The sequence below is a fragment of the Bactrocera latifrons genome, unplaced genomic scaffold (assembly GCF_001853355.1).
Source record: "Bactrocera latifrons isolate USDA-ARS-PBARC rearing strain unplaced genomic scaffold, ASM185335v1 scaffold_72, whole genome shotgun sequence".
NCBI classification, from domain to species: domain Eukaryota; kingdom Metazoa; phylum Arthropoda; class Insecta; order Diptera; family Tephritidae; genus Bactrocera; species Bactrocera latifrons.
The window spans coordinates 87,844-102,742 of NW_017537401.1; the positions used below are offsets into that span (position 1 = coordinate 87,844).

General features: G+C 37.9%; 1 protein-coding gene across 1 annotated transcript in view; it reads right to left on the bottom strand.

The window, feature by feature from the left end:
* Positions 1 to 6,288: 6,288 nt before the first annotated feature.
* Positions 6,289 to 14,899, bottom strand: part of LOC108976070 — a 59,732-nt gene continuing 51,121 nt past the window's right edge. The window contains exons 9-12 of the mRNA XM_018944989.1: positions 13,111 to 13,233; positions 10,674 to 10,776; positions 9,772 to 9,953; positions 6,289 to 7,439 (exon numbers count right to left, since the gene is read on the bottom strand). Of these exons, the coding sequence (XP_018800534.1) occupies positions 7,032 to 7,439; positions 9,772 to 9,953; positions 10,674 to 10,776; positions 13,111 to 13,233 (816 nt within the window). The 3' untranslated portion in view covers positions 6,289 to 7,031. The remainder of the gene's footprint in view (positions 7,440 to 9,771; positions 9,954 to 10,673; positions 10,777 to 13,110; positions 13,234 to 14,899) is intronic.

Sequence of the window (14,899 nt, forward strand, 5' to 3'; positions counted from 1 at the left end):
TATATATATCTTTTTTTATATTAATCTACTTATGTACTTTAGGGCTGAAAAGCATTAATCTTTAAAAGCCAATAACCCAAACTACGATTCTTTGCCATTCTGATTCATTTGACCATTAAACCAAAAGGAAACCACGCGCAATTTGGCTTATGAATGATTACTACATACATATAGTATATACRTACATCTGGCATACAAAATGAGTTCAGCTTACATATATATATTTAAATATACCATACATAAATTTCAATCAACAATTTACTGGCGGCATTTTAATTACCATTTTATTGTATTTCTATTTATTAAAAAAGCTTTAAAAACTTCCCCACATACACGGACCGTAGATAAGTAATTAAAAAGCCACATATTGTATGTAATTAATAAATCTGTGTATATTTTCGTTATTATTTATTTATTAGAGCGTTTTTGTACGAGCACGGTTTTTACACTTTTAGTTGATTGAGTGCATTTGGAATTTTCATTTAATTAAATCAATTTATGCCAATTTTAATTATTTTACTACCAACTGCATTTAAGTGTATATATTTACAGACATTTGTAGATTTATTTGCATATGGGATTTGAGAAAGGATTCCACGCAAAAAAAAAAAATTTTAACAGTCGCCTTCATTGGCCTTTTTAAAGCCATTAAAATAAAAGTTTACACATATTGTGGTCAAGTTAAATAAGTAATTGCTTTTCCATTAATACTTATACATTTGTAGAGAAAAACATGAGACCCACTGTGGGCAAAAAGTAGTACGACTTTTTAAAGTAAATTTCGCGCGGAAACGAAATTAAGTCTAGTTGACGGCGAACCACGTCTAGGACGGCTATGAACCTCAACTAATTCACACGTAAAATTAAAAAAAATCGGTGCTTGAGAATTGAAAGTTAACAGYCAGAGATGTTATTCGATCATTGATATATAAGAATGATCAGTGAAAACCATTTTGAAAAATCATTTGGGCCTAAGAAAAGTGAAAGCACAATTGATTCCAAAATTACTAAATCGGCTGTAAAGCAGTTCAAAAATCAAAGCTGAAAGTTTTTTTTTCGATTATAGAGGTGTTGTGCGCTCCAAATTCGTTTYGGCCGATGATTACCATTTGAGTTTTATGTGGCGTTTGCGAGAATATTGAATACTGATTTCAYTTCTTATACATATTGGGTCTCAAGCTCAGCGGCACAAGAGCAAGTTTCGTTGATACCGTTTATATAGCGAGCCGCTTGCTCCAAGGTAGACGACGCTAGCATTCGCACCTTATCGTGAGCAGGCGTTGCAACATTGTTGCGTCCTTAAACCGATTATCACGGAGTGGCCGAATCACGGCTCTCTTAGCCGAGACTCTGAGATTCACAAGAGTTGATTACCGCAACTCACTCAACTCGGACGAAGGAGTAGGAATTGAGTATGGTAGCTCAATTATGGCTGGATGCCCAGAGTAGCTATCACACTCGATTTACACTCCGATGGAAAAGCAGCTCTAAGGCGGCTAAAGAATAAGAAAGGCATATAAACCCAACGAATGCTCCTCCAGCGAAATATTTCTTCGACTCGGGACCATTGTGTCAATAATGGAAGCAAGGCGCCAACTCATGGAATAAAGGAACCAAGTGTGTAGCAATCTGTCTGYTCTTGGGCGTGACTTCACAAAAAACTGAGAAARCGGGCGAAGTTTGAKGACTCAGACCRAAMAAAGAAGAAGAAGAAGAGGAAAGAACAATCGCATTCCCCATATTTAACATATGCTCATTGATGAAAATATACTTTATCTATAACTAACGTGTCCCTACGATATCGTCCAGGGTTTATGTTTACTTGTAAACATTAGTATGGTTATTTGAATAAATGATATTACAATTATGTGGAAATGTTAGAATTTACTGACCATTATCAACCGCATTGTAATTTCATTTGAGATGCATTCATTTTGATTTCTGCAAACATCCAGTCAAATTATCGTTGCCRTATGCGCCTAACCTAATTTCCAATTACCAGAACACTTTGTTTACCAGTCAGTATATTATATAATATAATTATGCACAATTGAACATTATCTATGCGCATTTAATGCTTCGTACCGAATTGTTATTAAAGTTGCCTAATTGATTCCAGTATACCGTTCAGATTGACTTCGCGCTCATAAAATATTAAACTACTTTGGCGTCCATTAATAATCACACTGGGTATTCCATTGTAGCAGTTCCGCGGGCTTTATTCTGCTGTTATATGTTTGCTGATCGAAAAAGCTCGCATTACATTGTTGTTGTTGTGTTTGTTAAACGTTTATGTAATTTGTACATATTATACTAACTTCTGACTTTTTGCAAAAGCAATTGTCCCTTTTACAGTTATAAATGAATTTTTTAATAAAAGATGTTTCCATTGATTATTTAGTGCCTCGTTGATTCGCTTCGTTGCAGTTAGCTAAATGATTCAGTTATGCGATTTAGATATGTTTGTTAATTAAATATTGCTTTTGTAATAAATATACAATGTTTTATARAATATTTTTCATGACTGAATGCGCCGTTATTAATAAATTATGCGAATAATTGGCGTTTTGCGCTTACATTGGTGTTATTAGCTTAGAATGTGAAATATATATTCCATTRTGAAATGTATTACAATATGCTAATTAGTTGAAACAATGTCAATATTTCAATATTGTTTAATAATATGTGTAATTATAATAATATGGAAATTAGTGTTCGTCGGGTAAGCAACATTTACGGGTGTCCTCTAAGCTCATAAAGTTGGAGCCGATCACTGACTTATTTTCTACAACTGCTGCTGCTACTTCCACATAACTTGCCAACAACAACCTTTCCAATAATAGCCGTCGCCGTAGTTCGTATTTTCCACCACTCTTCCAGCCTATAGAGCATGTAAATGCAAGATTCCAGTAAAATCTTAAGAACAGGTGCCCTCTGCTGACCTCTACAATGCTACCAAGGTGCCTTTTGCTCAAAAGTATCGGTTTTTTGACCTGTTCTAGGTACGGGCTTTTTGGTCTGTGCGCCATCACTACTATCCCAAAATAACTTTTTGCTATACTCTGTGTGGCTTGTGTTCCTAGACCTGAGGTGTTATTCGAAGGTTTATTGCTTCGTATAATCCTTGAGAGACCTAAATGAAATGCGGAAGCTTAGCGGAATTGTATCTACAGCTGCGCTGCTGTCCAGCTCGTATGGCTTTTCATTTCCTTCTATTCCCATATGACCGGGTACCCAGTAGATATTGAYCGAGTTACCTACTGCTGGCATATTTGCTAACATAACGCAAATGAGACTAAGCATTGGCGGATTTCTGCTTGATTATCCACTAGAATTTTTATGAGCTTGCTGGTTAGAGAAAGCCCACATTTTCGGCTTGGAAGACAGAATTGCGTTGGTTTATTTTTCACCCTATAATCCGACATTGAATACGTTCATTTTACCGTTGGAAGTTTCAATAAATTGGAACATTGGTCCAATCTTCTCTATTGGGGAATGAAAACGATGTGTTTTAATTCCTCGTGAATCTCCTTTACTGTGTCGCAGTGCCAGCTTAAGCCAAGTTCATTAATACAGTCGTAGTGACGCCCAGCCTCCAAATCTACTAACGCAGTTAAGATATAAGATATAAGAGATATGATAAGAATTCAGAAGAACAGTTGAAACTATACTTAATTAGATGCCTTTCTATTGAAAACACATATTTGTGGAGTTTGACATTTTGTGAACTACTTTTGAGAAGATCAATGACGCTTCCCATCGTCAATAAAACTTAGCGAGGTCAATCACCTGTAACGAGGTCAATAACCTATGGCAAGATCAATGACTCTTGAGAAATCCGATGAAGCGAATCACCTTTTTTCTTCTTCTTCTGCACTACCACCGTGGGTCGCACTGGTCCTAGAACACAAGTCTTCTTCTCTATCCTTTTCCCAAGCGCAGACACTTTGCACTCTGCCTTTCCATTTGATGCATGGATGTCAAGTCGAGCTAAGTGCTTTATCGCCTCGGTTCGTCATGTCAGTAATCACTTTCAGCGAGTTTATTATATGTATATTTAACGCTCTAATAATAAATTACATTATTTATTACGTGGTATATTGTTGTGACGAGCTTAGTCGACTGAACCATAATGTTTCAGTTTCCGAGATATCAATCTGAAATTTTGCATACGTCCTTTTCCTAGCAAGGAAATTTGTCAGAACTGCGAATATCGGAAAACGATATATTTGCTATRCAAACAGATCAATCTAACTGAAGACCCTGTAAGAAAAACTTTTTATTTGAGAAGATATTTTCACATTTAGATCGGTYAACTATTCTAAAAATATATAGGTTAGGTCAGAAAAGAACAACTTCTGTGTTCGAGGTTATAAATTAGCAAAACGCTTAGTARCCAATAGAAATTTTGCACAAGCGTTTAATTTCCTTGCCCGCCATTTTGGTGGGATGTCTGAAGGAATGCGCTCGTAAGTGCTCTGAACACGGGGCAGTCAAGAAGGAAGTGTTGAGTTGTTTCCACCTCATCTTATTCCACACAGCTTTTGCATATGACGTCTGGTATGATTTCCAGCTTTACTGTTTGGACGCTAATAGAGTTAGGAGCCCCACAACTAAGGAAAGGCTATCCTTACTGGGGAGATAGAGATCACTAGATCTTTTGCCATAGATCTGCGGCCAAAAGGCTTTTGTGGCAGCGTTAGTACCACAAAGGTCAGCTACCTAGTAGTAGAACACAGTAGGATACGGGAGGACCGATCCGTTCCCCTTTATCGATAACGGTTCTATGGTTCTAGGGTGCCTTTTCTTGCTAGCTCCATCAGCTTTACAATTGTCTGCGATTCTGCTTTGGCTTGGCGCCCACACCTGTCTTGTCAAAAAGAYACTCGATGACCTTACTGGGGCCAAAGGGATCACTAGATGTTTTGTGATCGCTGACTAGCGTTGGCCAAGCTTTTGCGAGGCCCAAGTATCTACCATGCAAGAGGTCCAAGCCGCTCTCATTATTGCGATACCGGTTCTAGAGTATCTTTTCTTGCAAGCTCATGAGCTTTACAATTTTCTGCGCTTTCGCTGTGGCTTGGTACCCATACCAGTCTTATTGCAAAGGCGCTCGATGCTATTGACTGCGTGATTAGGAATTCCTTGACCCACACTGAACGCAGTTTTAATCGCACTTTTAATGAGTTTAAGGCTAGTATCGTTGCATGGATTATTGGCTAAAGCATTTGCGCCTTAGGAATTGCCCAGATTGGACCACTACAACATATGTATAGCTATCATACTAAATGAATAAGCAAAGTAATATTTTGCATTTGCCACTAATTATAAGAATATATAATGGACTTACCAGCCTTACTTCTTTTCAAACAACAAAAAAAAAAAAAAAAAAAAAAAAAAACTTCTTCTTCAAACTTCTTTTCAAACAAAAAAAATGCGCAATCTATTTGATTTTATTCAAGCAAATCAATTATTGCTTCAATTATGCAACATTTAATTTATTGAACATAATGAAAGCGTATTGTTACATATAATTACACTTAAGTTATTATTTATCGTATTCATAATTTCTCATATGTTATAAGCTAAATATTTGACATGCTCTTGTCATAGTTATTACCATAATAATTACAATAATAATTATAAACGTTGGCAAAAGCAATGCCACGCCTTTCGTAAATTATTTTTATGCTAAACCTTGCACACATGCATCGTTAAACCAGTCGTTTTTTAAGGAGCGAGTCGTAGCAAAATGTTATATACTTTCTTACGAGTATTTGTTATGCTTTTTGTTTTACTTTTTATAATAGTACTTTTTATCATCCTTTATTTTAATAACTGTTATTCTTCACTATATTTCACTATTTCTATGCCTAATTTGGATTTTATTTTAATTTGTATTTATTTTGCGTTTTTCACTTGAACTAAACTTTAACCAACGCACCGATTAGAATTTGAATTCTAAAGCCTGAAGTGGCCTCATCCATCCGCAAAGTTGTCGCTCAGTACGTGTACGTTTCAGCTGTCCACTTGAAGTGGTGGATAACATTAATTAAGTAATTATTTTAAAATGCAATTTTTTCTYTGTTTTAATTTAATTAAATTTTCGTTTTCGTCTGTTCAATTATTATCGCTGCAACAACACATATAAGTACGTGTTGGCGCATATAACGTATCTACAAATCAATTGCAACTTGATCGAATGTAATTTTATATGTTTGCAGGTTAATGTRTTTCATTACTCAGCTTCTTGTAGTTAAGCTTATTAAATTTTCAGTTTGATTTTAGTTGTCCTTCACGGTAACTTATGCTGCTTAGCACACCATTTACACATCAACATTTGATACTCTACACGCATACACACATATCTACTTGCTTCCTGATTGCAGTTTATCGCCAGTCGCGCAGTGGAAGTGAGAAAATTTCRATTAAAGTTTCAATATCTGCAATATATTACTTTTACAACTCTAGAGAATGAGTGGCGACAGCTTTCTGTTGAAATGCAAAACAAGCGCTAACGGTGTTTTCGCCAGTCCTGCCCCTAAAGCACAGCTCGCACCAGCGCCGGTGCCATCAAACTCGCCCGCCACCAGCCTTCACTCTTCGCGCAATGATATATATATGTATGTGTGTATGCGTGTACACGTGCATAATTTTCAATTAAATGTATAATTAACTCATAATTATTATCATTATTATCAGCGTCGTCTACRTAATTATGATCAATAATCAGCGTTTGGCCATTAATAAGAACGTTTTGAAAATTTAACTAACCAACTAGTGGGCATGTTGTTACTGTTTTTGTTGTTGCAGCTATTGCTATTCCCACTCGTGTGCTGCGCCTCTGTACACGCCATCGCTGTTGCCTCTTCCCTTTTAACCGCGCCGAGCCCAACAATTGCGCCCAGCCGTTGCTTGCCAACAACACCTACTAAAGCCCGCACCACCAGACCGCCCACAACAGCTGCAGCAGCGGCAACAGTGTCGGCGGCCGCTACCTTACCCATTGTTGGGACGCGCTTGTCTTTGGCTCACTGTATCAGCGGTGAGTGCTGTGAATTCTCGCTAAAATCAACTGTATAATACATATCGTTCTCCAAATTCATCGCCAAATGCCGTTGGAACGGTCGTTCGTGCATTTGGCCACCCAGCTGTTGCTGCTGTTGACGCTGTTGTGAGTGATGTGCGGCGGCGCCATGTTGCGCCGATGGTAGGTGTCCGCGCGTCAGCGATGTCGTTGAGCCGGATGAGCGCAGTGAACCGCTGGCGCTGGTGCCCGCACCGCCGCCACCGCCCAGTCCTTTGCCGCTGAGCCAGTGTTTGTTAAGCTTGCTTTGGGATTTGCTGCGTCGTCCAAATCCCAGTATTGGAAAGAATGTAGAGGAGCGGGTTGAAAATTTGCGGTACGTCTGATTCACCTTGCAGTGACAAATGGCCACCTGTTTRAAGGGGAGAGAGAGAGATAGAGCAGGTGAGCAATGTTACGTAAAATGAGTCGTGTTCGCAGAAAATTAACAAAAGTTAAGTTATATTAGTAGGAAATGGACTGGCWGTTGGATGTAGTGTGAATTGGGAATAACACAAATATCGCCTGTYAAGAAATTATGCATAGAACTTGTAGTAATAAATCTTGTCAAGCAGTGTTTCATAAGATTGAGCAACTCCGAAGTAAAACTGTCTACCCACGAATGAAAAATGCATTTCTTTCAACTCATGCCTTTTCAGTGGTTTTAGAAGAGGAAGCGTGGACTTTGACCCAGTTGTAGAAGCAGAGTTGTTCGAGAAAGGTACTGTTCTGCATGTATAAATATTAATACTTATATCATGTACTCAGAAGAAATGCTCSTACTTTTTCTTTGATTAGGTTAGATTAGGTTAAGATATCGATCSTAACAGGATTTTTCTAGGGCAACTTAGAAGGGCGGTCTATCGTGTTACCTAAAATTTCTATATAGTAGATCATAAGACCTTTACAAATCGAAAAAGCGATGTAAGTCTATCAAAAAGCCTACCAAAGACTAGTTAATGGAGAAGAAAGCGCCTGGAAGTTTATACCATTCCATCYTTTGTACAACTTTGACAACTAGCATTCGAAAATTTTGTAACTTTGCYGCATAATTGCCTTTTGGACAGATTGCAGGAAGACAAACTTTTTTAAGGGCGAGTAGTTCAGTATAACTTCTACGTACTCCTGTAGGCCACAAAGATATCACAGTCGCATAAAAGTGGGCCGTCGAACTGCTCCTCCTAAGCGTGCCTGAAGTCCAGTGGTAAAGTGTTGAAACGCAAGACGCCAATGGAGRTCCAACTCGGTYCTACTCCAATGTGTCCATTACAAAAGTTTCTYGTCGTTCCACACAAACGAATCCGACGATGAAGTAGCTTATTGTGAGGACTGACAGTCGTTGACTTTGAGCGCAAAGTTAGGAAGCTCAGCGCTAGTGTTRCCGCTCTGCTGACGGAGTGAATGCACACCTCTCTGAAGGAGGCTACACTTCATAGAAATACGTCTACTGACTCTTTTGTCTGAAAACTCTCCGAAACTTCTCTTCTATTTTCGATCCATCCGTAAAAGAGCTCACAGCGCCTGTTATTCAGCGAATTCTCCCAATCTGGATAACCCTCGCCRGTATGTGAGCAGAGAAAAAACGGCCATTAGTGACATCTGCGACGCAGAGATCTACGTTTTCAGTCGGCGTGGTTATTTTCGAAATTTTTCATATAAACAAATTCGACACTTGCCAGTAATGTCTACGGATGCTATATTTTTCTTTTCAAAATTAGTTTATTTATTGTGTCTGCGTTTTCTTACCGCCTAACAATAAGTTATAAAATCTTAAATCTATTTAAAAACTAGACAGGCTCAAGCAAGTGAATGAGCTGTTTTGGTGATACGTCGCTCTTTAATACGTAGGCATATCTCTACTTTTAAGTCTTGTTTGATYAATATTTAAAATGGAATTTAGTACTATTGTTGGTGTAGTCGCCGGACAACGGAGATGAACAGCCGCTCTTTGGATACGTTCAAGGATAAGTGAATAAGTGAAGCCCTTGCACTAGAATATTATTGGCTTGACTACGGTTTTATAGAGCCAAAATACCACCTTTGGTGGTAGTCATAACATTTTTGGAATAATTACTCTACCGTAATATAAGGCGGGCGATGCCTTCTTTGGTCTCACCTCAAAATTTCTCCTCCTTGAAAGCTTTCTATCAAGCATAAGAACTATGTGATCGTGAATTCAGGTTGCAGACCCGAACTTCCGAAAGAGGGTAGGTTTATTTGTGATCTTATATCTCATASTCAATAAAACCATTTCAGTTATGTYGGATTTGACAGCTAAGCCACTTCAATTCACCAGATATCACGTTGGGGTACTATTTGTTACCGGTTAGCTATTGCCGCCACTAGTTCAGATTTACATGGTAGGCGAAAGCGCCTAAAGAAACAATAAAATGTGGAAAGTGGCAATTCAAAGGGAAATATTTCAGCGAAGTCATGTAGACAAATTATAAGTATGTTGATGAGGATGCTTTGGCATTGGTAATGATTTTGAGGAATTCGCAAAGTATCACATAATTTAGCTTTAAATGAGCCCACAAGAGACACACGCTTCTATACATATATGGTGCTAAAGCAATTTGCATTCTCGAAGGGATTTGAAGTACACTTCATGGCGTTGGTGTGAGAAAATAATGATTATGGTGAGAGTCTAAAATAGACTATATATACGTACATACATATGTATATACATAGACGAAGATACTTACCACAACGGCCACAATAAAAACGGCTGCCGCCAGCACACCCGCACCAAAGTATGCATTATGCAATTCAATGGGGCTCTTAAGCACAACCGATGAACCGAAAGTTTTGTCATTAAAATTTCTGGCGCTCGTATCGTCGACCATAAACTCACTGGAACTAACGACGGTCTCCACAACAAATTCGTCTGCAGGGAGGAATGTGGAAAGTAGTGTTCAAGTATGTTGAGTACGCAAGAGTAGTAACGMAAGATTTAGCGAAAATAAAAAGCAAAGAGAGCGAGAGTTAGAGAAGTAGAGATATATAGTGGTGTAGAAATTAGTAAAGTAATTAAATAAATTACCGTTAAGCGTGCATGTGACACATATACTTACTTATATTACTAAATAATGAATAAAAAGTATTGCCGTTATAGTAAAATACAGTTATATAATGGTTTTAACAATTAAAAAATATGGACTATAATGCGGCATTTCTCTTAGCAGTTTACCGTAATAATAAATTTGCCTAATGACTAGCAGTATTTCTCAATATAATTTATTTTATTTTAGCATACTTTTAGGCGCTGTCAGTGAGCTATTGCTAGTTGTAAGCTTTGGTAGCTGTACATTGCTTTTTTGCTTTCTCTGCGAAAAACTGCCGTTTTAAATAATTAATTTTACAACTTGGCATAATGGCAAAAATTATGCATGACACCAGTCCGACAGACAAACGCGCAAGTGTCAAGCGCCTATTTATACACCACACTACTGTGGTGCGACTGCGGCTTCCGGACCACTGCCAGTGATGCTATCACCCAAATTATGCTTACTTATACTCCCTGGCGCTTAACAGACCAGTACATAAATATATTTATATATATAATATATATACACAGTATACATATAGTATAAATCTAGGCACTCACCTTCGCACATATTGCCGGTGTAGCCCGGTCGGCACGCGCAGTAGAAAGAGGCGCCGCTAGTCCAGCATGTGCCGCCGTGCTTGCAGAGATTCTCAGTGCATTGCTGTAACGATAGTTGGGCGCGTGTGCAAGTGTGTTAGTGAGGCAAAAAGTGAAAAGTTAAATATAATTATGCCAGTAAATTTCCTAATGTGTAAAATATGTACCACGCAAATGTGTGTGTGTTTCTTGATGTATACATATGCGTATGTGTGTGTTTGGCTATCAAAGTCGTTGGTGTTGCTGTCGCCGTCAGTCGTGCGGACGTTGCTATAATGACGTTTTAATGTGAGGTTAGCATGGCGCAAATGATAATAAATGTGCTTAATTATTTCAGTAGGAGGCGAGTTTGCAGAAATTATGAACTTTTTGTTAAGCCCTCGTGATAATTTACGCCATAAATGATATTTAATAYATAGCATGTCAGGGTTTCCATAGGTATTTTTCCTTTGCGTGTCTTTGTCGACTCATCAATTTAAGACAGTTGGTGATTTTTGACACAAAGCGCAGAACTTAAAGACATTTTTTACTTTGCAGTCTTCTGGGATTTGCAGCCACAAATAAATCCAAATAAAACTGAACTGACTTTACTAGGCTTTGTTATTATACCAGGAGGTATAAAATCCCGGATGTATTATTTTCTTCATTGGGAGGCTCTCGGCTTCACTCTATCGAAATGGTAAAATATTTGGGAATGATTCCAGAAAAGGAAGCTGAGTTGGAAACAKCTAGACATTCTAAGTATTAATCTGTACCAGAATTAGCCGGTTCGATTAGTGGCTGGCTCTAGAACCTTTTGGTTTTAGGAAGGTTTTTTTCATCCTAACTCCAGCAGTCTAAGTCGAGTTATTCGTGACCTCACGAGAAATGAGCCTATTTAACCAATCTAACAAAGTGTGTGGGGGCTGTGGAAAGTATTAACTCGATTGTTTGCTTTTTCTGCATCAGAACACATTCTTATCAGGAAAATAATATCTTTTTATTGTTATATCATTATGCATTGACCTAAATTTTGTGTAAAAAGTCAGTTGTAGGGAGGTTGATAATGTTTGCTACGATTTTGATTTCCATGCTCAGATATGAGATGGCACACATTGAGAGCACTAAGGCTCCTGATATTTTCATTTACCTAAATCATGCTTCGCTCCTTTTTTTGTGCCGGATGTTTTCGAGGTTGTTGCAAACGCTGTCCTCGAAGCTACTTCTTTACGGATTTTGTATGGCAGAACCGGACGTTTTTACTTCTTTTTGGTTTTTCTTTTTTTATAAGCTTCATGCTTAGAACACACGTGTGTAGGGGAAAATGTCCAATTGCGCATACCAGATGTTCCTGCATTCGTCGGGATATTATTGTATCTATTACCAGTCTTTAGGGAGGGTTCAGGGGGGACTTTTGGCATTTTGAAGCCTTTAAGAATCAGTTTTTCTCAAGATAGCGTTTGCACAGACGCACGGGCAGACAGTCATCGGTTTAACAATTAACTGTTARGTTGACAAAACTTTCATATTTTGTTGAAACATGTTACGAGAGCATAAAACATCTAAACATGAGTATACCCAGCGACTATAAGCAAGACTAAAGTAGCCCAACAGAAATTCGAAGCATTTATTACTCCCGTGAGCTAGAGATATCTGAGAAATTGCTTTCGGTTTAACTAATTTCTAGTCAAAGTGAATAAAACTGCAGAGAAATGGTTGTCGTAAATTGACTTTCTGTATTTACTTTACATATGAGTATGTACATATGTATCTGTGCTATTTCATCTGCATAAAAAATCAAATAAACGCACTCAAAMAAATTTAACAAAAAAGAAACATGAAAGCGAGTGTAAAAACGCTGTTGGTAGCTAAGCAAAACTAATAACAAACATATGTACATATGTATGTGTTTATATATGTATGTTGGTAGTTAAACTAACCGGCTACCGTGCCAATTTGCATACTCGCATTTTAGAGCAACGAAATGTCAGCAGTAGCAGCAAAAACTAGCGCACTGCAAACGGCAACTAAATGCGAGTAAACAGCAAGCGAGAGCGAGTTCAGAGCCATTCTAGTGAATGCGGAATGAAGTCAGCAACGAAACGCTACTGCGCCCTACAAAATTTCGACATCATAGCAAAAATTTGTTTTATAAAAATTATAAATATATTTTTGCAAAATTAAAGCGCTACCTTTTAACCAAACCACACAAAATTAGATAGGTTTTTGGCTGATCACAATCTTTCCACTTTTAATTTGTTTAATTTGTATGCAGCGAAATCGCTGTCTGCATAAAAATCATTGGATTTGGCGCCCACGTGCCTGCAGAATTTTAGGGTGTGTGTACGTAGCTATGTGTTTGTATATATATTTGCTGTTTGGCGAAAATAAAAATTCTCTTACATAAATTGCGACTTACCTTTCGTGGCATTTGATTACAATCCAGGCCATTGCGTCCTCCCGGGCATTCACAGCTGAAATCGTTTCCATGGTCAATGCAGTGATGGCCATCGGGGCAGGGTTTTTTAGCGCAAAAATCCACCTAAATGGTAACGGAAAAGAAAAGGTGGCAGTTAGGTCAACTGGGTAAATGCATTGGATATATACCAGTAAGTGTAATGTATATGTGTAAGAGTCTCTGCAGCAGATTTCATAACAAATGCAGAAGGACATAAAATTTTGTGTGTTATAGCAGCAATTAGGGTATATTAGTAAGCAGAAGAAAAAAAAAAAAGTAAGGGAATAAAAAATTGAGCTATCTTGAAATATTCATATATTAGTCATATTAGTCTTATCACAAAGTGACGCGAAGCCTCTCATAACGAGGTTACGTATTCCTTAAGGCTAGTATCGCCGTCACGTTAACAGAGTGGCTAGTCAGTTCTCTGAAAGCAGTTGCACTCCAAAGCAGTCAATATACCGCTGTTGTTTACAGTTACTTCTAATATTCATCTCAGCTAAAAAATGAAATTAAGTCGCAGACATTTTCGCACGAGTAATTTTTAAAATTTTCGAGTTGAATTAACTCAGCAACAGTGCATAGATGGACGCAATTCAGAGTGTTTCTCGATGATACAGTGAAATCTATCGATGTCGTAGACACCAAAACCAAGTTCATGAAAGACGTCCAAAATCAGTTGTTGTTCCAGAGACTATTGATGCCGTGTGCAAACTAATATTATAAGATCATCATGTGATCTATCGTGAGATTGAGAAAACTACCATATAAGCATATTCAATGTTGCTTGAACATTAGACTGCAGGAAAAAATTGTTGAAGTTAGATCCCACACACTACGATAGTCATTCAAGAAAAGGGTGTTCTCCAGTGGTCGAGAGAAATATTAAAAAATAATACAATATTAATATCGTGAAGGTATTGAATCGTGAAGTTACGCATATGAGCCCGAAAGTAAATAGCAGTTGAACGAATTTGTCCGCGGTAAGATATGCCTGCCGTAAGAGGCGACTAAAATTCAATTTCAGGATAGCCTTGTCAGATACAGTGCTATAATGTTATGTGTCTAGTACCATGGAAAGCAGTTAGCTGTTGCAGTTCGCTCCAATCCGTTCATTGTGTTTGGCCCTTAGAGGAGAGTCGTGGTTACTGTGGTTTAAACCTAAAAGCGGGTATAATTAAAAATTCAGTTCAGTGTGGAATCGCACTGCGGGAGAGTGCCGGACCCACAGCACGGCATAGATTTTAGATYGGCATCGAACCCGACCAAGTTTGAAAAGGTGTTGATTAATGCATTTTWTATCTATGYGCTTTTAAGCTCCATAAAGTTAGRCTGTCGACGCAGGTCGATTGTTGTATGGGTGTTTTCATATGAGCCGAATTCATGACAAGTTGTTCGCGCACGAAGCACTTTCAAGCAAATGGCTGCCTGTTTTTTTCAGAAAAATAACGATACGAGTATAAAACCATTTGCATGCCTGTTTCCTTTCAAGAAATCAGGAAAACCAACCGCCGAACCCGGATCACTATTCACTCAAGAGATGGTTGWTGCCTTAAGAACTTACACTGCACACTGTACTTGAAGTGTAAAGATCGAATACTGCTTGTGATATCATGATATCTATGTAGAATGCATTTAGTTTTTAATGATGAATGGTTTATAAACTGTCAAATATTGACACATTTATTTATTTATTTATGAAAAAGAGTAGTTTTATATTAAATGTAGGTTATTGAAAAGATTCGGTCCC